This window comes from Rhipicephalus sanguineus, chromosome 9 (genome assembly GCF_013339695.2).
Source record: "Rhipicephalus sanguineus isolate Rsan-2018 chromosome 9, BIME_Rsan_1.4, whole genome shotgun sequence".
NCBI lineage: Eukaryota > Metazoa > Arthropoda > Arachnida > Ixodida > Ixodidae > Rhipicephalus > Rhipicephalus sanguineus.
In genome coordinates, this window is record NC_051184.2 from 18,070,312 (window position 1) to 18,095,091 (window position 24,780).

The window sequence follows — 24,780 nt, forward strand, 5'->3', positions numbered from 1 at the left end:
TTTATGAGCACACCCTCTGCGATCTTGTTTTGCTTGTCAGACAAAGGTTTGCCGACCGAAACCAAGTTTGGCGGCAAGTGTTACTGCATGGAAGGCTTGGTTGCCAACAACATTATCATGCAGTCACCATGAGCCAATCCGTAGGCAATCCATGCTGCGTACTTTGTAAACAAAAATGGCGTTTAAACGAGAAGGCACCGACACAGCGCTGTTGCAAGACTTGCAGGTGAACGTTCTTTAATTTATCGCACTACTTTTTACTAGTATTACGTTACATGTATCATATCACTGATAATTTCGTTCTCGTTGTTATACTCAAGCGTATCGGTGCAGAGTTGCAATCGCGCTGCGAAGCTAGTTGCATGAGCATTAGCTTTCAAGCTCGTGATCACCGCTACCTGTCTTTCTTTACCTTGTTTAGAAACGACGAGTTAGCGAAATTCTTGTGAGCCATATCCCGGAAGACGAAGCACTTCTACTCAAGAATGGAAAGTAAGTGCTGACATTTTCCATATCACGTTGGTGAAGCGCGTCATGTGTCGTGTGTTGAGTCTGATAACCTCCTTCCCATTTCAGATACGCATGTACCCTGTGTCCACACCGACCCGTCCTCGACACCATTGAAATGCTTGCCATGCACAGAAAGGGCAAACGACACTTGATAAGTAAGGTATTTTCTTCAACCCATGTTGCTCTTGGATGCCGGGCGAATGGCCCAACGTCGTGCTAATTGACGCGGCCTTCTCGATCCATCATTTCCCGGATTAACAAATTTCGCGAAAATCGCCGGACTCGGTACCTGTGTTCCTAAAACTACTTATCTCGAAGCCGTAGATAACGAAAAACGAAATAAAGTTCAAAGATGCAGGGGGAAGGAGGAATGAAATTATTTTCCCGCAGTTACTTTTTCGCTATTCCAGTAGTTGACCTACCAAATTACAACCATTCGGTCTCACTGTTGATTCCTCGTGAATGTAAGAACAGCAAGTATAGATTATGATCATGTGAACAATGAGACACTTAGAATGTCATCAACGTCAGTAAATCAGAGTAGATTTAAGAAATAAGTAAATCTAGCATAAAAGGAGGGCAACTTCATTTCCAGTGTTGTGTCCACGTGCGACATGCTAACGGTCTAACGCAGTCATAACATATCAGAGATTTTCGCGCAAGTATCACAATGAATTCGTTCCAACTAGGCCAGCCAGCAGTTTTGCTTCATATCAGAGAGCTTTCTCTTCATGTCTAGACAAATATCTTGTAATGCCCGTCATGTTCTGTAGAACAGACATCACGCTCATGAAACCAATTCAGAGCATGCTAAATATATGCCCAACCCATGTTTTGTTTCACTCGGGCAGCATTTCAGAGGTAAAAAAATCTGTTTTCTGTGTTAGTTGGTCCATCCCTTCAGTTATGTTATCACTATGAAGTCATTGTCATGGTGTCATCATCAGACCATCTCCTCAGCATCACCTAAGCCATATGAAAAAGAAAGATTTGCTCCTTATCGCACATGGGAATTCGAGATCGTGTACCTGCATCTGCATGAAATTGGGAGCTGGATGCAATAACCACCATCCTATCACCTAGCCTTGGGAGTTATGAAGATGTCTTGATTTACAGGGACATCATTTGGGCCTGTAAAAGAAGAGGCCAAACTATTACATGTCTGATGTCAAGGCATCTAAATTGGTTTTCTGTATCTAAGAGAGCAGTGCGTGATACGATGGACCATTTAGGCCATTTTTTGCAGGAACTTTTGATCTCAAGTGCTGGCCTCGGCTTGGGGTGGTGGGATGACATTGAGCAATGCTAGTTGTTGAGCATGCTTGTAGCTTCGAAATCCATGCCAGCCTTTGTGCACAAGTGGTCTCCAAGAATTGTGCTGTCACTGCATGTATTATGCAGGCAATCACGTGCAGTGCTGTAGCAGATGAGGACAATATCGTGTGTGTCCCAACGAACTTGTTTCTTAAGAATATAGCATTATGTGCAGTGAATGCCTCTTGCTGTCACAGTAGATGAGTTCAGAGCTGGAGGAATCAAATTAATAAGTTTGCCTAGCTTTTTTTTTCTTTCTGTCAGAAAGGATGGTTAGTTTGAGATGCACTCATTTTGTTCAGATCACAGTTTTGCATTTATTTTGTAGAATTGTTTAACTTTATTCGGAGAATCATACTTTCGTGTGACTAACTTTAAATCTAAACATTATTTCATACCTTGGCTGTGAAGGTTGGAAGCCGCTATTGCACCCTGTTGTCTGCTGCTAAAGGAGAGCTCACAACTGAAGTGAGCACATTTGCTATTTCTTCAAGTGGTTGACTTGTACCATTTTTTTTTGTGACTGGGATAAGAATTGAATTATTTATTTGGTTGATATTGTGCGACTCATAGGAAACCAATTCAATCACCACCTTCAAGAAAGATCTTACAGAGACACTAAAAGAAAAAATATTTTTCTCGTGTTAGTAAATTGCATCTCACAGTATCGAAAACACCACTCTTACCGCGATGAGGAAACGCTTGGTAAGCGAGAAAACACCGTTACAAACTCTGGCCTGAAGTTCCCACACTAGCTCGCCATGGCATCATTGATTTTGATGATGTCTTTTAGGGCCTACATAACCGTTTATCGATAAATGTTTATATTGTATTCCAAGGAACACGAAGGCTTAACACACCTGGTTTCAGTAAATTTCATTGAACCAATGTGGCCAAAGTACACAAAGATACTTTGAAGCTCACAATGTCGCACTTATGTTCATGTGCTGAACTTACAGTGCAAAGTTTCAACATAAAAGTTTTATTTCATTTCCTCTAATTTCTACTAATTACTTCTGATTAATTCTAATTCTAATTAACCTAAGATCACAAATTTAATGACAATATAGTTCTTAAAGAATAATTGATCTTCTAAACTGCTTTAATGTTTCATGTTAGTGTCCCTTTAAGGAACCAGGACTGTGACGATCTAATGATTCTATTCCCATTCATTTCCTTACTATGCATCATGGATGGTACGAGCAGTGCTTCATCAAAATTACCACCACACTCAGCAGGCCATGACCAATGGATGTTCAGAAAGGAATACAATACGGAGTAATCGTCATAATGGCCCAGCCTTGGTTCACCAGGAAATTATCAGGCGCCATTCACTTTTGTTGCAAGTGAAGAATGTTTTTTTGTTGTGAAACTACATGGACTAAGTATATTTACCCATGAGGGACAAACATTTGGATGTACAGGCTGTTTCACACTTAGGGGAAAACTCCGAACACGTTGCAAAGCGCTCCGAGTTTTCCCCTAAGTGTGGAACAGCATGTACGTCAATGTGCTGCCAAGCGACATTATCTTCATTCTTTTTTTTTTCAGATTTGACCCGGCACTTGTCACATACAAAATGGAAGGAGCGTGAACTGCAAAAAAGGCTACAGGAAGCGAACACAGCCTCTGGAACAGTAGCAACTAGCTTTGATCGTACCAAAGTAAGTGGTGCTGCAATAGCACAAATGGTGCAAGGTTTCATTAGTGGAAATTAATGACTCCAGGCCCCAAGTTACTCTGTCGATTGAAAGTTCACTCTGAATGAACAGAGGTGGACAAACTGGCCTGCTGTCAAATGTATACTTGTATCATTTGAAGCATAATTGACTCAGAATTATTGATTTTTCTGATTACAGTTGCAGAAGTGCGTTACTGCTGTGCTAAAGGGGCCCTCCAACACTATTCAAGCCCCCCATTTTTTACTAGCAGGTTGCGTAGACTGAAGGATGGAAAGAATAATGCTGCAAAAATGGCAGGGATAAGGGCATGCAGTCCGAAGTTATTCAGCCTAGAAAATTCAAAATACAAGGAAAAAATTAAAATGTCTACCTTCAACTCGATTTTTGCGGGGTCACATGACCACATCTCACTAGCCACTGACAGTGCAAAGCGCCGCCATTGGAATGAGCCTATGTAGGGTAAGCTTGCACGTCACTGGCTGTTCCATTTAGCGCAGCAATCACCCTGTTACTACAGTAACAAACAACATGACGCCGCACCTGCCACACTCATAGAATAGAGATAAGACCAATAACAATGCCTCGAGGTAAAAGACTTTCGCCCTTTGAATGCCGTAAAATTCACGAGTGCAACAAGAGGCTGCTCAGGAGAAGACACAGGCAAGAAAAAAAACTTTCCCGTTACGACAAACCTTGTGCGCATTTTTCTATGCTTGAAGGCTGCAGGCTGAAAAGCAGGCAGCGCCCCTACTGTGTTTTCAAGTTTTCTTTTTAGTTTTATTTTTTACGAGACTATCTGTTTGTGCTAGTATAAAAAATACAGCAAACTAAGATTGCCTGAACTGGAAGTGAGGTACCCTACCACATGTGCGAAATGAGGCAGCTCACGAACTTACACAAGAGAAGGAAGTGAGAGAAGCCTTTCATATGGACAACCGGCCCGTGCAAGCAAAAAGCCTGAGGCAAAATAACAGCCAGTGCCTCTGTTGTGTTTTGTAGTTGTCTTTTTCTTTTTTTTGCAATGGTGTCTATTTGGTGTTCAGTGGGAAAGCACACAAAAGTAAAACCGATAATAATCTCATTTTTGATGCATTGTCTCCATCACTTCTAACATTATATTTATCCAATCAAAGGCCTGCGCTCTTCTCTATCGTTTCCGCCCGCAGTAATTATGGCGAGTGCCACTACGTGTTGATGCAGTCGGCACCAATATAGTTTGAAGTTTGAAGTTTATTTACAGTTCTGATAATACATGAGACATGAATTGTCATGGTGCCGGAACAAAAGGTGTGTTTATACATGCCTGACTAGGCTCCTGGCACCACGAGTACAGCACACTGCAGAAAAAAAAGATAATAAAACACTCACAGGCATATACACATATATATGTGCATGTACATAAATGTCACAATTACAAATGAACTAGTTCTGTACAGCATAATAAAGTGCAATGATCTGAATAAGTACAAACAGAAATGAAAATGTATAGATACACGGGCTTAGAATAATTGGAGCCAGATATTTTTTTATAGCACAGCAACAAATAGATGAAAGAAAATAACATTATGTAGCACTCGAGCAAAAGAAATTATTTTCCGAGAAAGTACCGTTTTGATTTTTTTCTAAATGTTGAGAGTTAGAGAATGTCCCATAATATCAAATGGCGCATGCTCATGAGATTAGGAATTTGCCATTGTAATAATTGGTTTCCATAGTTTGTTCGTGTTTTCGCTTTAACAAAGTTCCTAGATCTTAACGTGTAATTGGTTGTGGCATCGGTGTACGTCGAAAAGAAGTTCTCGTGGTTACTTTTAAATTCTAAGAATGCTTTTTCAGATAACTTTTGTTTTTACGTACTCCTGATGTGCAAAATACGATCCGGCTGAACCTGCTCAGAAGTGTGCTCTCACATCGAGTAGCATGTGAACTTAAACTATATAGATAATCCATAGACATTCCTTGAGTACACGCTTCACATGCTCACTTTTATGTGTAAATGTGTCCCTCTAAGGTGTAAATAAACCAGTTGTTAGTGAGCGCTCGTGTTGTGTGGTTCTTCTTTCGTCTCTTGTCTGTTCCCGTACTCCCAGTTCGCTGAACGAATATTTAATACCTGTGTCACACAGGCACTTTTGAAAGGCCAATCAGTCGATGGCCGTCGAAACGCCTCAATTCTATCGACTCCATAGAGTTGACACGCTGCTACATGGCAGTCTTGAATGGCCGTTGAGTGGTTCAGGCGTTTCTTACAAAAATTGTGTGGTGCTGCGAATCTTTATTTTCCTATTCATGTCACTTAAAGTTAAATAATATAAATTCAATTGAGAGCACGAATATGTCTGTTGTTTTTGTTTGATCATTTCAATAAATTGTTTATTTGTAGCTATGAATGCATATTTAGATTTTAAGTTGTTAAGCAGCGAAACTGTGGCGAGCGATCATGGCAAGACGGCACGATGAAGACAAGCAGGTTGCTGTTGTCGAGAGTATGTGCAGTTCGCAGATTTCAAGCGGCAAAAATACTTTATTAAATAATTCACAATGCTCACATATGCTGCTTTTAAAGCATACCAGTCAAATTGCTTTGTTCCTAATTGTGAGTACGAGCACACTGTGAATGAGAGGGCACGTTCGCACTGTTTCCGCTGCCGTTGCTCAATGGCTATCGAAGTTTCAATGGAGTTGTGGCTTGCTCCATTGACTCATTGACTATCCATTCAGCGGCCTTTGAAAAGTCTCATGTAGCAGCTCATGCTTGACCATTCTGTCAATAGACTATCGGTTGGCAGGCCTTTCAAACATCCGTGTGACATGGGTATAACACTAAGACTATGATGAAGCACACAAACTTCGACTTCTCATCATGAAAGGCTCAATAGCACGCAGTCAGTGTCCAATTTTTTGGACTCTTAAGGACTACAAGATCACCGGAAATATCAGGTAGACCAAAAATATGAACATATGCCATTTTAGTGCAGGTCCAGAATAGCTCTGAATGCTTGCCAGTACACTTGTTACACATCTTAGTGCTTGTTCTGTGACACAAGATGGCGGGGTTGTGCTAGTATAATAAAGAAGCACATACCACATCCCGTGAAACTGTCTCCTTTCGATTCTTAATATGCTTGACTGTTTAACACCTCTTTATTGCAGTGAAGGCTGATACTTGGTAACCACTGTGACTGCAAGTCACTCACTGAACAACAGTGCTGGTTCAAAACTGCAATGTAATCAAAGTGATGGTAGTAGCTTCAAATAATTCCTCTTTAAAAGTACAGCCATAGAAGGAAGTTCAAAAATCTAGACGATGAAATGTTTTAGTGTCCTAAGATTTAGATGCCTTTATACATTTGTTTTGTGGGGTACGTGGCAGGAATACGAACGTGTTTGGGTTACCAAGTGTGTTTGGAAAATCAGGTGTCCAAAAAAAAATCCATCGTTGACTGTTACTGCGAAATTTATACATGATCTGTTACTTGTGCAAGATCCTACAATATGCGTGCACTTTCACATTGTGCACAATGTTCAATTACATTTACTTTTGTTTTATACTGGATGGGACCCTTATTCCTTTTTGTGCCACTATGCTCTCAGCTTCTAGGCTCTGCACCAGTGAAGGCAACAAAGAAGGCACCACGCCTAAAGCTTATGAAGTCAGCACCTTATAGCAGCTGTTGTAAAAAGAAAGGAGGTGATCAGGAGGGCACAGGTGTCAGCGGTAAGTGCAAATTTTTTCCACTTATGGTATATCTTACAGCTGCAGTACCGTGGTGATTTTCGTGATGCCATGGATTTGACGCCGAGATGAAGCAGCTACATTCTGATGGGGGTTGCATACAGCAATGCTTGCGTACAAGATTTCAATGTACAATTCATGTAGATTCATAACCTGAGAAGGCAAAACTAATCTTTGGCCCTCCACTACAATGTGTCTCACTGCCCAGATAAGACAGAAGTTCAGGGGTAGATGGCAAGTTGAAGTGATGAGAAATCATGAAAGAAGGAATGTTTCTGGAACAAACATTTCGACAAGGGGACTTGCCTTCATCAGGGCAAACAATTGCTTTCCTTAGCACTAGTTTTATGAATGCTCTGCCCGCTCATCCCCACTCTCAGTGTGCAAGGAGGAGAGGAGGCTATGTATGCAAGCGAAAGCAGGGTACATCCACCTTGTGCCGTCGTCATCTTTCGCTTTGCTCACTCAGTAAAGGGTTAGGTGGAGCTGGGGTGAAGGCTCAGAGGTCCCACCTCCAAGTCTCCAACCCACCTCTCCTTGACGTCGTGGATTTTTATGATCTCTGCTCAGGTTTCGCTATATGCTTGAGTGCTGACCCAAAGGTCGCGGGATCGAATCCCGGTCGCGGCGGCCACATCTCGATAGAGGTGAAATGCTAGAGGCTCGTGTGCTTAACTTTAGATGCACGTTAAAGAACACCGGATGGTCAAAATTTCTGGAGCCCTCCACTACGTCCCTCATAATCATATAGTGGTTTTGGGACGTAAAACCCCAACAATTATATCGTTTCAAGTCAGGAAGCACTTATTGAGAACGCTCCTCTGTCTCGCTCCAGAGGCGCCGTTACACTTCTTGCGCAGACAAAGCCCGCTGGTCGAGTCAGGTGTCCTCTCATTGTGTGTATGGCTTTATCCGGGTGACATGCGTAACTTCAGGTCTTGCAGAACATCGTATTATATTTACAGGTATCGCAACATTTTTGCTGTTTTTAAAAGTAGGCTACATTTTGCTCTAAAGGAGCCAAGGACTTTAGACAGTATGTTTCAGGAATGTTGCTTTTGAATCAAGGGCCAAAAAATATGCTGGTCTTTCATGCAAAATTCGAAAGCGTAACTTAGCTAATATTTCTTTTCTCCTCTTATAATCAACCTCTTAGCACAAAATAAAGGATGTGGAATTTTGAGAGACTACTGTATTAATGGAAGTTGATTTCACTTTCACTTTTATCATCGCTATCATCATCATCAGCCTATCTTATGTCGAGTGCAGGGCGAAGACTTCTCCCAATGATCTCCAACTCACGCTATTCTGCATGAGCTGGTTTTATTTTATGCCTGCAAATTTCTTAATTTTGTTGCTCCGACTAACCCTTTGTCGTCCTTGGCCGCACTTTTCATCTCCTACTTTAGGCTCCCTTTATTCACTTGGACGTTTGTTGTGACAGTGTGACACACCCAGCACAAATTAAAGTTCCACATAGATGTCTTTCAGCAAAACTTGCATAATAAACATGGGCAAAAACACTTGCAATGACAGTAATTGATTTTGCACATTGTTTTTTGACTCTTAGGAACGGGTGAGGCAAAAACACCAGCCGTACTGCAGAATACAGAGAACCCTCTAGTCAAGGCATACATAAAGAAAACCCAGCTAAAGAACAGCTTCACTGCTGTCGTCGAACAAAGCAAGCGCAGCAGTACGACACCATCTTCTACAAATCTGCGACTGGATGGCAGTAGTCAAAAGTGCGACGATGGTGAAAGCATAGCACGACCAAGGAAGGCTGTATCCAAAGGCATCAAGAAAGATCTTACTGAGGAAGAGGCTAAGGAGAAGGCGAAAGCTCAGTACTTTCTCAACTTGCGAATGTGAGTACAACCGTCTTTGTCTATTACTGCACTGATCAGTAGCTGTGTCATTTTTCTGCTGAAAATTGGTTCAATTTCCAGCCATGCCATCTGCATTTCATTGACAGTAAACTGCAAAAAGTGCCTGTATACATAGATTTACACATGTGTTTAAAAAAAGGTGGTTCGTGTTGAGGGCTTGTGACAGTGGACGAAGGGAGGGCAACTGGTGGCATCAGCATTGTAGCGTTAAAGGGACCCTGAAACGGTTTTAGCAATTTTGTATAAACACATTGAGCCAGTAAAGCAAGTGCTAAGAATCATTTGAAGACCGATTTAATCTCTCTGGGTCAACTGTGTAATTTATTACAAGGCTTTAAACATGTGAATCGCTACAGATCGCAGTGGCTCAGCCGAACGAGTTTTCAACTTCTCGCGCGTTTTACATGGAGAATTGTTCCAATACACGTAGCACCCAGCGATCGCTCTGATTGGATATGCCCAGTTCACATCACTGAACCTCCTGTGGGATGCGAGCGTCATCTGCCTGTGTTACAATGTGCTCCGTGTTGACATGAGCTGAGCGACAGTGTTTATCTCGAGGTTTCTTTTCTTGGACATAATGAATTGCCCTAGCTGTGTTGTGTACCACATATCTAGCAGTTGGTGACTTGTAAAGCTGCGACATCGTGTAATGTTTGTGAGGCATCTGGTGAGCGCAATAGCTTCAGCTCGTCGCTGCAATGAGCGTCGCGCTCTCGCTATCCGGTCAGCGCCACGATCCACGTGTCTGCGGCTGTGACTTCACCCCTCAAGACACAACCACATTGCCCGAGTTTACGCTTATCGGTGATTGTTCTCGAATTCTTTTTGTTTGTCCGCATGCTTTTGCTGGTTGTCGCCGTACAGGAAAATAAAATAAGATAGGCTGGTAGTGTGGCGGCACCTGTCTGAGCAGGTATCAACCACTCCGCAAGTTTTGTCTCTGTTGCCAGACGGCGTGCTGCCGGGTGCACTGGGCCATGGCCTCCGAGATTGCAGGCAACCTGTCGGCGCGCAATATTGGAGGCCATAACTGGGCGAAGCTCAATCTGTTGACTGTGCTCATGAGAGCGCTGCAATCGCCAGTGGTGTCGGCGTGTCTCATGAGTTGAGGAGGCAAGGCAGTGGTGAGAAGGAGGGTATAGATATAATTGTCTTTAGCGGCCTTGGTACACGGTGTGTCACTTAATTTGTGGTGCGAATGATTTGATGATGCTCTAGCCTAAACGCTGACAAAACTTCAAGAAACTGTTTCAAGGTTTCAGCGTATTAAGCCAGGGTCCGTTGGCTGCATAGCTGTAGGGGTGCCAGGGTACAAGTGGCAACTGTATCGTAGCTCCAGGTAGGACACAAACGCAGGAGCACATTGGGATCTTGACCCAGCACCTCCACCACTCTGGAAGACGCAGGACGACCGGATCAGACAACAGCAGCAGAACTGTTGATTCCACAGTATCTGTCACGGCTCAAAAACACGAAGAAGAAGAATAGGGCAAGTTGAAAAAGGCAGAAGCTCCTCTTGTGCCCGAGTAATTGTGGTATCAGGTGGTGCCAGCACAAGAACACACGTTCCGTTTATCATGGTACTTCTGTGCTACCTTACTGGCCTCCTGTGCGGCTCATGTAATCAGAGGTGGCCAGATTGCAGGTGATGCAAAAGCCATGCATTGAAAGCATCATCATGGGGACACAAGAGTCAAGCACTCCCGAAATGCAAACTCAAAGAGAATATTAAAGGGGTGGTGCCACCAAATTTGTGTCTTGCGCATTCTTTGCTGTAAGCGTTTCCTATAGCTCCAGGAAGCATGATGCACGAACCAAGATTCATGTATTCTCGCTAAATAACTTAATATCGCCTTTTGATTTGGACAACTTTCGGTTTCGGTTTCTGGGCGCCAAGGTTGGACAGTGACGTAGAAGTGTAGGAGGCGTGATCACGTGACCACACAAGGCCGTGACGCTAGTGATGAAGAACTATCGATGGTACTATCGGTACTATCGATAGCTGAGTCACTATCGAACTATCGATAGTAAAAAATACTATCGATAGCGCTATCAATAGTAAAACATTCGATGGTACTATGGATAGTATAAAATCAACAGCGCGGACTCACTGCAGAGTAAACTTGGTTCCCCGCTCTCGTGGTACATAGGGGAGCCGGAGGAGCCGGCTGAAGGGCAAGAAAGTTGACATGATTGAGTTCTTCAACAGAGTGCTTTGCTGATACATGATTATAAAGTCAAACTGTTCAGCTGTAGTGGAAAGGAAGCCTTCACATGTGGCGGGACTGCGCGGCTTCAAGTTGATATTGCATTTTATGATTTCAAACAAAAAATTATCAAGAAGTTAATTGTAAGGTGTAACTGGTTGATTTTGGATACGAATTTATTGATGGATATATTCCACCATTTTCACTGCGGAAATAATTCATTTCTCTGCCAAAAATTGCTCATAAATTACGCGAAGCTGGTAGTAGACTATCGCAAATATCTTCGCAATATGGCCGCCCAGCAACCACATCATTATTCACACCACTATCGATAGTATCGTCACGTGGTTGTGACGGTGAAGAATGCTGCAGCAAGACTGGGAAATACGGAGTTCTTTATTTGGGCGAACTTGTGCCCAGAAAATCAAAGCTCATGATACAAGCGATACGTGCTGCGCACTGATCGCGGCGGGAGCAGTCGTCAGCTGTTGAGTAATCTGATCATCGGTGGAACGTGTCGTCCTTTATACATCAGTCATCAAACCTTCCAGCGTTATATCGCTGGCGCTCGCATAAGCTCTTGAATAAACTTGACTATTCGCGTCCGGCGCGTAATCTTAGCAGAATGATCTCAAACAATTGGGAAGCTTCTCAAACACTAGGGCGCGGTCTGCGGCAAACGTTGCTAACAGTCCTTGTGGGTGAAACCCGAATAAGTCAAAACAAAGCAACAAACACGCGTAGCAGTAACATCGCTAGTAATATTACGATGGTACTACCGACTGCACTATCGATAGTTTGTCGATAGTAGCACTATCGATAGTTTGTTTACACTATCGATAGTTTTGCATCACTACGTGACGCACATAGCCAGGAAGCGATTGAAACTCGGGGAGTGATGTAGCAACCGATGCTTTGCCGCTACTACAGTGAACTAGAATGTATTCTAGTTCATTACAGCCGGTACGTACGTTGCGGAAGTGGCGGAGGTCCGGAGGTCACTCACGTTACTACAGCAGATTTGGTGTGATGTCACTACAACTTTCGTTGCCCATCCTACAGATCTACGTCACTGTTGGCGCGCTAGCGATGGGTTTCGATCGGGAGAATGAGCATTTAGGTACACTTTGGAAGTGAATTAAAATATATTCTAAACGTTTGCTGTGTCCGACCCTTCGTGTGGAATGTCTTTGCATACAGAGGAAACCCTCAACAGGCTTGTTATAGCCTCGAAATTTGATGGCACCACCCCTTTAAATGAACTTCTGTGTGTAACCTCATGCAACTTCAAGTATTTGGCAAGAATATCCCCCTTTTGTAAACATCAAACCTATATGTTCTGTCTAATTCCATAAATGTAACTTTAGATGTGCTATATCTGAAACCCATCATTACTGAAGTCTTCATGTTTTCTTACATAAGTAATGATTCTTCCATTGACAAGCACACTCGCTCTGTCTGTCAATAATCACTGCACCAGCTTATTACCAGCAGCTTATCAGCCAGCACCACTCATTACTGTGGCAGATGTGTGCAGCGTAAATCGATATAAGTACAAGATAGGACGCAGGTGGCACTAGGTAACACTCTCAGAGTCAGATCTTGTGCACATGCTTATCTAATTACACAGGAAAGGGGCAGGGGGAACAGCTACTGTCCTAGCACCAACTGGTAGGGCAACACATGTGTAATGTGGATATGTGGTCCTGGCTCCAAGAGCAGCAACTTGTTTTGTCTTCCATTTTCATTTTCCTTTAGCATCACTTCGCTTTGAACTACAATTAATTACCCCTATGCATTCCTTGGCTTCATTAGCTATTGGTTTCGTTTGGCTGTGGCTAACAGCAATCAGACCTCTCAATTACAAATTTCCTTCCTGTTTATTACATTGCGAGGTTCTTAACTTTGGAAGATTTGATGCCTTCAGGAAGCATATGAGGGTTTATTGGTGATCTGCTTCATCCCAAAGTTCTATATATTACATGACATCACCAGGCAAGAAGCACGTTTTGTATCCACTACCATGGCCTCAACTGGTGCTGGCTGGCTCTGCCAGGCTTAAATCTTGTACACATACACAAACACTCAACACAGTGGACAAGGGAGCGGCAGCCATTGTACCACCACTGAAAGTACACCATATGCTTAAAGGAGTACTGACATGAATTTTAAAATTTTTCGGGTTGTTGCTCTAAATGAAAGCACGGGTGTCGAGAACCCTAAAAAGAGTGTCGTGGTGCCTGGGGATGCATTGCATATATTTTTAATACCGCTTCTTTCAACCAGCAGTTTCGGTTTCGAGAGGGCGGCTTCATAGGCCTCCAACGCTCAAGTTTGCGCAGCGCCGTCCGCCGCCCCAGCGGAGAGAGGGGAAAACTCCGGTAGCTGGGACGGGTCGCTCTTGCTTGGTTTTCCCATCGCGCGCGCGGAGAACGTGCTCCCCGGGGCTTTTATCTCGCATTTTTCACGCTATGGGTGCCGTTCCTTCGTCGTACTCGAAAGCAGGCACGCAGTCCTGCTGCATTGTCTGTCACAAAAGTTTAAAAATGTCGAAGAGCCGAAAACTTCCTGTCATGTTCTACCGTTTCCAATGCAAGCAGTCCGAGGAGCAGAGGCGTCAAGAGTGGATTATGGCAGTTCGCCGCGATGCTTTCGCGGTCTTGTCACCTTGAAGCAGTTTTTGTCGTACACAGTATTACGAACTATTAACGGGGAGAAACGCGATGATCGTGCTCATTTGAAAGGGAAGTGCGTTTGTGAACCGAAGTTACAACAAATAGACAGCCGCTGTACATTTCGAGATTGCGCGCTGGCTTTCCGAGTCAACCATTTGTAATGTTACAGCAGCGGAGCATTTGAGCTTATTACACCACAGTTTAAATAACGTACCGTGAGTACTAAGTGTTTAATTCAGCTGATTGCGGTACATTTCCCGTTGCGGCTCCCTGTAAACAGAATTAAGCTGTATGTTTGCACTGAGCGTTTATATTGGCCTTGCATGCGACACGCCGTGATTGCTTAGAAGGCTGAAGTGTTGCGCTGCTAAAATCGTGGTCATGGGTTCGATTCACGCATACAGCAGCTGCATTTCGATGGGAGCGAAATGCACTAACACCGGCGTACTTAGATTTACGTACACGTTAAAGAAACCCAGGTGGCCGAAATTAATCCGAATTAATCCACCACGGCGTGTCTCGTATTAATGTCATGCGTTCGGCACGTAATAAAAAGCCTTGCATGCCGCTTTGGAAACGAGCTGAAAAAAGAACCAAGGTGGCAATTAAATTTTCGATGGCTTCGCGAATTCAGATGCGCTTATTATTGGGCACAAATCTCGGCATAATCATACACGTGCGCGATCCCAGTGGGTATTGTATAGTATCAGGGGCGTAGCCAGAAATTTTTTCGGGGGGGGGGGGGAGGTCCAACCATACTTTATGTATGTTTGTGCGTGCGTTTGTATGTGTGCGTGTACATATACGCAAGCAAAACTGAAAATTTTCGGGGAGGGTTTGACCCCCCCCCCCCTGGCTACGCCCCTGTATAATATGATGCTGACCAAGCGAGCTGTCGAAACAACCAAAGCGACATTCGAATAAGCGAACACGGTGCGTGATGAGGCGTCGATATTATTCGAAATGAAACACGCCTCTGCAAGAAACATGCATCGTCGAAGTGGGCATGAAATATTTATTTATTTTTTGCGTATATCATTATGCTGTCAAAGGGAGCTCTAAAAAAATCCAAGGCGACATTAAACTTGCGATCCGACGTTGTTATCATTCGATGCAAACCTCGGCAAAAGTGAAACTCCCACGAAACTGAACACTGCGCATTGCGATGCAGCCAGTGACTCAACAGGGCAGATGTAAATTTATGCTCTTCACACTGAGCTCATAATAAATTTAAAGCCGCACGACAAACTTGGCATCTAAGCAATTGAAAAGTTGTCAATAGAAAACGCACTCGAAAGCGTGCTGGTTGGTTGCTGACAGCTCCGAGTATACACGACTGCCGCAACGAATGTGCGTTTTACCGGTAACATAATTACAGAACTCGCGCAGTCACCTCCCTACTCATGTCAAAGAAATGTGCCCGTTCAGCATCTGCACGCACGTAGCGCTCGCACAAACAGCATCGCCCTTGACGACCTGCTCGGTCCCGAAAAGGTGGTCGATCAACCGTCCTCCTCTGGTAAGATTCCCACCGTTAAAACGTTTTTTTCCATCTCTGGGATCTTTCTAAACCTTCAGAGCAAGCGACACGTGAAGCTGCACGTGCACGGCGAGCAGAGAACAGCGCGTGCAGAGTGCCTGAACGTGCGGAGACAGCGCAGTCAAAAGGCAGGCGCGGAGAGGGGAGCGACCGGTTTTCGCTAAAAAGGCGGCGAAACGCGTGCGCCGCAGCGCCCCCTGGCCGAGCTTGGGAGGCCTATAGTGACGTGTCAAGTTGGCCCGTGACGTCACGGGCAGACTGCAACCCACGAAATATGCACCTGCTGTCCTTTGCTGTCAGTCGAACGTGGTTCATGATGAGTGAACTGTCGTCCAGTGCCTCCGACAGCGATTTCTGTGATTTAGGCTGCATGCAGAACCCAGATTTCGCAAACCAAGTGAGCTGACTTGAAACGTCATAGGGCTCTCCATGCGGTGAAGCTGCCTTGCAGATGCTGTGGTATCCGCCGCCATGCCCTGCCGAACTACGTCGGAGAGCCGCAGGATCACGAAGTAACTACACCGACCCAGTACCTCAAACAACTCTGTTTATTCTTAGTCCGTGATGGTTAATATACCCAGATGTTAGCTGACATGATAAGGCGCGTGCACCTGCATCTGCGCGTGCCATGCGCATGCGCATGGGCTATCTAGATGATAACGCACATGCTGAATACAACATTCTCCCTCCCCTCAAAAACTTGAACAATCACTTAGAAAGAGTAACAATAAGTAGACACTACATAGCACTCAATGTCGTTCATAGTCTTTTAACCACGACGGTGGTCTTCTTAGCCTCGTCGACCGCCTCAGTTCTGGAAGGTCCCTTGAAACTGAGGCTCCCAGGTTTGACGGCTGGGGTGCATCATCGGAATCGTTTGGCGAGTCACAACAGGAAGATTCTACAGGAGTAGCAGGCCGAGGGCAGGGTACTAGCCGATTCCGATTCCAGGTGCGACCATCACTTAGTTTGTAAGTGTCTTGGCCACATTGGTCAATGATTGTGAACGGGCTTGAGTAACTCACAGCACCCTTAGGCACATGATCTGGCAGCCTGATTCGTACCGGTTGACCTGTTGTTAACGGAGACTGCTTTGCAGCTCGTCGACGGTCGGTGTAGGTCTTACTTGCTTGTTGCTTTTGCTTTACCCTGCTGCGGACGGCCTCCATTGCTGCATGTGGGTCTTGAAAAAACTGTTTACCTGGCGCTCCTACTAGATCCAGTTTAGTTCTGGGATGGCGGCCGTGCAGGAGAACGGAAGGCTTCACTCCTGTAGTGGCATGCGGCGTGAAACGGTAAACTCCTAGATATTCGGTGATGGCTTCCTTGAGAGACCGACGTTCACGCGTGCAGACCTGAACATACTCTTTGAGCACCCGGTTAAATCTTTCCACTTGGCCGTTCGCTTGCGGGTGGTAGACTGCCGAATACGTATGGGTGATGCTGCGTTCCTTGAGAAAACTGTCGAACTCGCAGGTTGTAAACTGAGGACCATGGTCACTCACAATCTCGTCTGGGTATCCTTCCCTGCTAAAAATACTTCGTAGGAAGGAAATAACTGTTGTAGCAGTCACCCTCGCAGCGAAGCAAACCTCTGGCCACTTGCTGAAGTAATCAATGGCCGTAATCGCGAAACGACAATCTGCAGACACGTTCGCAAAAGGACCCACAATATCAATTCCTAGCTTCTGCCATGGTGCCGACGGGAATGCAACTGGCTGCAATGGTGGTGTCACTGGTTTTGCAGACTTGTCAACTGATTGGCATACACCACAAGATGCAATCAACTGTTCTACTTGTTTGCACATAGCAGGCCACCAGTATTGCTCACGTAGTCGCTGTTTTGTCCTTGTTATTCCTGGGTGAGACTCGTGGGCTGCGTCAAGTAGCCGTCCTACGAGAGATGAAGGTGCGACGAACTTGCCTCCACGAAGTAGGAGGTCTCCAACGACTGAGAGCTCAGTCCGCACCCTGTAGAATGGAACTGCATCGGCAGGCAACGTCTTCACTGCAGGCCATGTCGAAGTCACCCACTTCATGACCTGTTGCAGCAGCTGGTCTTGCATTGTTTCAGCAACAAACTCCCCATGGGTAACGCATGGTGAGACCACACAAACGGTCTCCCCAGTCTCTTCCTCCTCCACTTGAACTGGGAGAGGCATCCTTGAAAGAGCGTCAGCAACCGTATTCTTGTCACCCTTTTGGAATTCAATTGTGAAGTTGTATGCCAGTAGTCTTGCATGCAACCTTGCTATTCGGAACGGACGGCGACCTACTCCCTTTGTACTTAGGAGTGTAGTCAGAGCCTGGTGGTCGGTGCGCAGAGTGAATGGACGGCCCCAAAGGTAGACTCTCCAGTGTTCGCATGCCCACAAGCATGCAAGGGCTTCCAGTTCCCCAACGGAGTACTTCTGTTCCTGTGGAGTAAGCCTGCGAGAAGCAAATGAAATCGTTACTAGCTCATCATTTCTTGTCTGTTGCAACACTGCTCCTAGCCCTATGGATGAGGCGTCTGTGGTAACGATAATGTCACCCACAGGGTCAAAAAGCTGTAAACATCTTGTGGACAAGGTACTTTTCAGCTGCTCGAAACAAGCTTGTCTGGCAGGATTCCAAGTGAACGTGGAATTCTTACGTAAGAGCTCACGAAGAGGCTCAACAAGCACTGCATAGTCAGGTACAAACTTTGCGTAATAGCCAACCATTCCTAAAAATGAGCGCAGGGTACTGATATCCGTTGGTGCTGGTGCAGCCTTGATGGCGTCAATGTTGCTTTGTAGCGGCCGTATACCCTGGTGACTTATCATGTGCCCAAGGAATTCTATTTCTTGAACATTGAAAATGCATTTGTCATTCAGCTTCAATCCCGACTTTGCAATCAAGTGCAACACTTGCTTCAGGTTCTTGAAATGCTCCTCAGGCGTGCTACCAAACACAATCACGTCATCTATGTAGCACAAAGTATTTTTGCATTTCTGCAGGATAGTGACCATCATTTTCTGAAAAGCAGACGGTGCCGATGCAAGGCCAAAGCAGACGCGTTTGAATCGGTACAATCCACTATCGGTTATGAAGGTAGTCAATTCTCTACTTTCAGGACTCAGCAGGACTTGGTGGTATGCGGCTGCTAAATCAATCTTGGAAAAATACTTTGCACCGTGAAGTTTGTGCAGCAGTTCTTCCGTGTGAGGCAACGGAAATTTGTCAATGACAACCGCTTTGTTCGGTTCGCGTAGGTCGACACAAATTCTTATCTTGCCATTTTTCTTTGCCACTACTACGATTGGTGATACCCATTCTGAGGCATCCACCTTTTCTATCACATCATTCTGCTCAAGGCGCTGCAGCTCTTCACGCACCGCGTCTCGCACTGAAAATGGCAAACGGCGTAACTTAGCAGCGACAGGCGTGACCCCTTGTCTTATCTTGACCTTGTGAATGAAATTTGCTGCTAGCCCTAACTTTCCATCGAACAAGGTTGAAAATTCGAAGAAAAGTTCAGGATCAAGGCCTTGTGGCGCTTGCGTAATGTTAGTGCATTGAAGTGACATACCATTGATGTGCAGCCGCAGGGCTTCGATAGCGTCGATGCCGAGGATGTCCGTACCGCCTTTGACGACGTAGAAAAGTATCTCGGCGTGCCGACCTTGGAAGAAGACTGGCGCCGTAAGACACCCCTCAGTGCTTATTCTGCGGCGAGAAAAATCGTACAGTGCCGCTGAGGTCGGCTGCACCGGAGGGCATTTCAACCTCGAATACGTGACGGCCGACAGAATCGAGACAGCAGAGCCTGTGTCTACGAGGAGACGTACGGGCACGTCCTGCACGAGGGTGTCCACATGTATTGCTGCTTTTTTCTGCCGGGCGAGAAGCAACACGTTGAGGTCTTCGGATATATTGCAGGTATCGACCTCTCGGACAGCAAGTGCCCGCTCGTCTGGCATGCCGCTCCGACATACACGCTGGAAATGTCCCCGTTTGCCGCATTTACTGCATGTTTTATCCCGCGCCTTGCATGTTTTGGAATCTGCGAGATGCCGAGAAGACCCGCAACGAAAACACGCTTTGTGCTGCGAAGACGGCATTCGTGCTTCTGTACGGGCTGGCATCTGATGTTTATCCACCTTTTGGATGCTCGCGGCTGATGACTGTAGCTCAAGTGAGTATTTCGTGGCTTCTTCAATGTTGTTCGAGATAGTCAACGCACGTTCAAGCGTAAGCGAAGTTCCTTCCAGAAGTAGGCGTTCCCGAAGAACATGGTTGCTCGTTTTTGCTACAAGCTGGTCACGAATGAAGTCGTCAGTTTGCTCCCCGAAGTTGCAGGACAATGCCAACTCGTGCAGTGCCGTGACGAATGCTGCTGCGGTCTCCCCAGGCAGTTGGGTGCGCTGTCCGAACCGGTGCCGTTCCACGACGATGTTCGTTTTAGCAGTAAAGTAGGCGTCCAACGTAGCCACCGCTGCATCGTACTCGTCGCTCGGGCCGCTTTCTTCTTTTCCCGCTGTATGCGGTAATGCGTAGTACAATCGCTGGCCTTCCACCCCCAAGCAGTGCAACAGCAAAGCTTTACGGCGAGCAGATGAGTGGACGTCGCTCCCCGATGCCAGGAGATAATTCTTGAAAAGGCGGTGCCACTGCGTCCACGGAAGGGTAGGCTTCCCGGGCGTCGGCAGGAACTCGGGCGGTTGGTGCAGGCTCATTGCTTCAACTTTCGGTCACTTCACCACTCGTCGCCAACTGTGGTATCCGCCGCCATGCCCTGCCGAACTACGTCGGAGAGCCGCAGGATCACGAAGTAACTACACCGACCCAGTACCTCAAACAACTCTGTTTATTCTTAGTCCGTGATGGTTAATATACCCAGATGTTAGCTGACATGATAAGGCGCGTGCACCTGCATCTGCGCGTGCCATGCGCATGCGCATGGGCTATCTAGATGATAACGCACATGCTGAATACAACAATTTTCCTTTAGCATCACTTCGCTTTGAACTACAATTAATTACCCCTATGCATTCCTTGGCTTCATTAGCTATTGGTTTCGTTTGGCTGTGGCTAACAGCAATCAGACCTCTCAATTACAAATTTCCTTCCTGTTTATTACATTGCGAGGTTCTTAACTTTGGAAGATTTGATGCCTTCAGGAAGCATATGAGGGTTTATTGGTGATCTGCTTCATCCCAAAGTTCTATATATTACATGACATCACCAGGCAAGAAGCACGTTTTGTATCCACTACCATGGCCTCAACTGGTGCTGGCTGGCTCTGCCAGGCTTGAATCTTGTACACATACACAAACACTCAACACAGTGGACAAGGGAGCGGCAGCCATTGTACCACCACTGAAAGTACACCATATGCTTAAAGGAGTACTGACATGAATTTTAAAATTTTTTGGGTTGTTGCTCTAAATGAAAGCACGGGTGTCGAGAACCCTAAAAAGAGTGTCGTGGTGCCTGGGGATGCATTGCATATATTTTTAATACCGCTTCTTTCAACCAGCAGTTTCGGTTTCGAGAGGGCGGCTTCATAGTGACGTGTCAAGTTGGCCCGTGACGTCACGGGCAGACTGCAACCCACGAAATATGCACCTGCTGTCCTTTGCTGTCAGTTGAACGTAGTTCATGATGAGTGAACTGTCGTCCAGTGCCTCCGACAGCGATTTCTGTGATTTAGGCTGCATGCAGAACCCAGATTTCGCAAACCAAGTGAGCTGACTTGAAACGTCATAGGGCTCTCCATGCGGTGAAGCTGCCTTGCAGATGCTGGGAGATGAAAACTTTAAAATCAAACTTAAATATTTATACGCACGTGTTTCCCGGGTGCGGTGTGGGGAGAGCGTTAACACTACATGCCAAGGAAACCAAAAACGTCCGTTTTGCTGCACTTCAAAATCGTGTCAGTACTCCTTTAATGCAAAAGTTGTGCATTTGACTCCTATGGGGCGGCTAGTTCTTTTTTGTCCATTTCTCAGTGGCTTATACTTTATTTGCTTCCATGAAAACTACATATACCTACAAGGTCCTTCACAGCATTTATATTTTAAGGAAACCTTCAAAATGTTAGGTGAGCTATGCAGTCAAATTTGAGGTCTATGTATTGAATGGGGGCTCAATTCAAATTGCTAAACTGTCATTTTCTGTCTATGAAGAGTCATAACATCAAACATTTACAGTGTTTTCAAAGAACCAGCCCGGCTTGTTGTGCTTACAATAAGTGTAATGATTGAAATACATAACATGAGTTTATGATATCTTTTTTATGCTCACAAAGTTATATTTAGATACTCTGTAGTCAGCTGTTTGCAAAAACCTCCCTCTTTTATGGTTTAATTACACTCTGGATAAACACTTATTAAGCAACCTTAGGTGGTCAAAATTAGTCTAAAGCCCCCCACTACAGCATGCCTCATAATCATACTGTGGTTCTTGCACATAAAAGCACAGAAATTATTATCTGAATAAATGCTGTCAAATAAGAAGAAGCAGGTTGAATTTTCGCCTGTCTACTTGTATTGTAGCTGCACTCCCAAGGATGCATTCTACAAGCAATGTGACAGCGTACAGTAGCATCTTTGAGCTTTGAGGAACCTTATAAAGGAGAACATCTGCAGCTGCAACTGAATGTGATAGGCTTTTCACAAAAGTTAATAGAATCTGCATTACTGCTTTGTTCAGCAGGCACATTTGGCTTCCTGAAATGGAAACCACAGTTGACGGTGCTTCAGTATACTTCAGTCTTGTGCACAAGCATGTAGTAACATGACATGTTACAGCCTTTGTTCATAGCCTGAAATAATATGTTCTTGAAGAGATGGCTTATGGTAAACAACTCCATTGTGTGTTTCCGAACGTGTTGTAGAACTCCTCGGAGCACCGTAGTGCCATTAAAGGCAACACACACACACACACACACACACACACACACACACACACACACACACACACACACACACACACACACACACACACGCACACGCACGCACGCGCACACACACACACACACACACACTTTCTCTGTCATTGTGTGTATTATACAGGCAGTGTAGCCAAGAAAAGTAAGAAAAACAGTGTTTCTTAAAAAAATAAATTTGTTTTCACTATGCTTTAAACGGTTTCACCATGACTTGGCTTCGTATGATTTTCACTCAAGAAGACTATGCTTCTGTTGGGTCAGATCTTTGTCACTCATTATTGCTATTAGGGTAGTTCTGTGCTGCCTGGTAGTAGTAGATTGGGGAAACACAGCTGTAATAAAAGTATATGCAGTACAGCCTTCATGGATGTAATCTTCCTTCATGGTTGTAATTGCAAGACAATAATGTGGGCAAATGCTTTCAAAGGCAGAATGTTCTGAAACAGCTATTTTATGAGCACAATGGAAAACTTGAGTGGGAAGCTCACGAATTGACAAGAGTATGGGCTTTACCTAGTGTATTCTGGACTGATTAGCAGGCAGCCGCATGTGTAAGTGCATAGAAGAGATTGGGACGGCGGTATCTTGAGCTGCTTCTATGTTTATTTGTTCACAGGTCTGGCTGGAAGCTGGACAAAGATGGCAAATGGGTCAAAGACGAGAATGTCGAGTTTGACAGTGACGAAGAGGAGCCTCCACCTTTTGTTGATGAAAGTGGGGCTTCCATATCATGACGTCTGCTGAAGTTTGAGCGTGTTGATATCTGATAGGGTGATCGTGAGCAGTATTAAGTGGGGCAGAGAAAACGAGGGCAACTCGCACACCTTGTCCCATTAAGCGCTGCTTATACTTAAAACATCTGCTGCTTTTGTAATAAATACATGATTTTACACAAGTGCGTCCGCAGATGTATATCTTGTGCTCATGGCAGCTACTTCATAGATATGTAGTGCTCATAATTTTCGTTTCGCAGAGCCAAAAAGTACCTACACTGAATTGATTTTTGAAATCTAGATTTAACTAAGATGTTGTAAGTGCTAGGAATATTGACTGCAAATTGAATGATATATGCTATTTGAGTAATAACTATTGGAATTTTCGGTTTTACATGTACAGAAGGGATAACAACACTTATTGGAATTTTAAGAGAGATCAGTGCAGGTTTCCAGGGCATCCACAGAACTTTTGGCAGGTGGGTGCATCCGTGAGGGGAGGGGGACAGGGCGGCATTCAACGCAGGCAGCCTTTCTTTCACCGCCGTGACTTGACCGGCAAGATTAGTCAATAGCAGTGTGTAACGTGCAAACTTTGGCTGGTTATCCTGAAGGCCGTTCCACACGGATATGCGGGACCTGAGTGTGCTAACGAAGCTGTGTAGCTTATTGCTGCAGCATAGAAAAAATATTATCCGCTATTCTAGGGCCCTTGTCCCCCCCCCCCCCTCCGGACGCCCTTGGGAGTGTTCTCAATGACTTTACAGCAGGAGCACCATTTTTCAACATTCAACATGCATATATAACGACCTGAGCTCGTTTTCTGCTTGAAATGAGCACGCGGGGGAAAATGAAAAAAAAAAAATAATAACGCTCAAAGAAACGAATATTCGAGGTTTTGTGTGCCGCAACCATAGTATGATTATGAGGCCGTCGTAGCGGGGGATTCCGAATTAATTTTTAATCATCTGATTCTGGAGTCCTTTCACTTGCATGCAACTGTAAGTAGAGCGAAGTTTTTCTTTTTTTTCTTTTCGCTCCCAACGAAATGCGGCCGCCGTGGCAGAGAGAGTGTCATTTGTCTTCAAGGGACACTAGAGTTAAACAATGAATCGGCTTAGATTGAAAAATTGTGCTCTCAGAACTCTGATGGCGTTAATTTCGTCTTATGCTTATTAATAGAGAAAATCAAGGTCAAAGTGTCATGTTTAAATTTCGCGCCGACATCTCCGCGCGTTATATACGTCACGGATTTCAAAGTGTATTTTCCGTATTTTGACGACACTGGCTCAACGAAATTTCCTTAAACTTAGTATGTTAAGTCTCTGGCCCCCTCAAAAGACAACGTACTTCATTTTTATAAATTAGGAACTACATAGGCCCTAGTGGACGCCATCAAAGTCTATGACGTCACGATGGTTGGTGCGAGAATTTCAAGGCGGCGTCGCCACCCGCATTTTCCTTTTGCGCGTTTTCTCGCTTACGAAGCTTCTTCTCGCGGCAAGCTTGGTGATTTTGTTATTGCGAAATAGTATTTTACTAATACGGGAATAATCGGTTTTCTCCGGTTCCTTTTCTTTAGAGGGGTAGTGACA

The 24,780-nt window shown here is 44.9% G+C and overlaps 1 protein-coding gene across 1 annotated transcript; it reads left to right on the forward strand.

Moving 5' to 3' along the window:
• The first annotated feature begins 82 nt into the window (after nt 1-82).
• LOC119404680 (sodium channel modifier 1) lies at nt 83-23,370 on the forward strand. Its single transcript, XM_037671289.2, has 7 exons — nt 83-226; nt 422-492; nt 577-665; nt 3,376-3,488; nt 7,101-7,224; nt 8,813-9,110; nt 23,089-23,370. Exons 1-7 carry the CDS (start codon nt 176-178, stop codon nt 23,204-23,206), a joined length of 864 nt encoding a protein of 287 aa, XP_037527217.1. The 5' UTR covers nt 83-175; the 3' UTR covers nt 23,207-23,370.
• Nucleotides 23,371-24,780: the final 1,410 nt, after the last annotated feature.

What these genes read in the sequence shown, in the direction of transcription:
- LOC119404680 (XM_037671289.2), top strand. Translation starts at nt 176, where the DNA reads ATGGCGTTTAAACGAGAAGGCACCGACACAGCGCTGTTGCAAGACTTG. An exon ending in GGGCAAACGACACTTGATAA is followed by an intron (nt 666 to 3,375) that starts GTAAGGTATTTT and finishes TTTTTTTTTCAG; the next exon opens with ATTTGACCCGGCACTTGTCA. An exon ending in GGAGGGCACAGGTGTCAGCG is followed by an intron (nt 7,225 to 8,812) that starts GTAAGTGCAAAT and finishes TTTGACTCTTAG; the next exon opens with GAACGGGTGAGGCAAAAACA.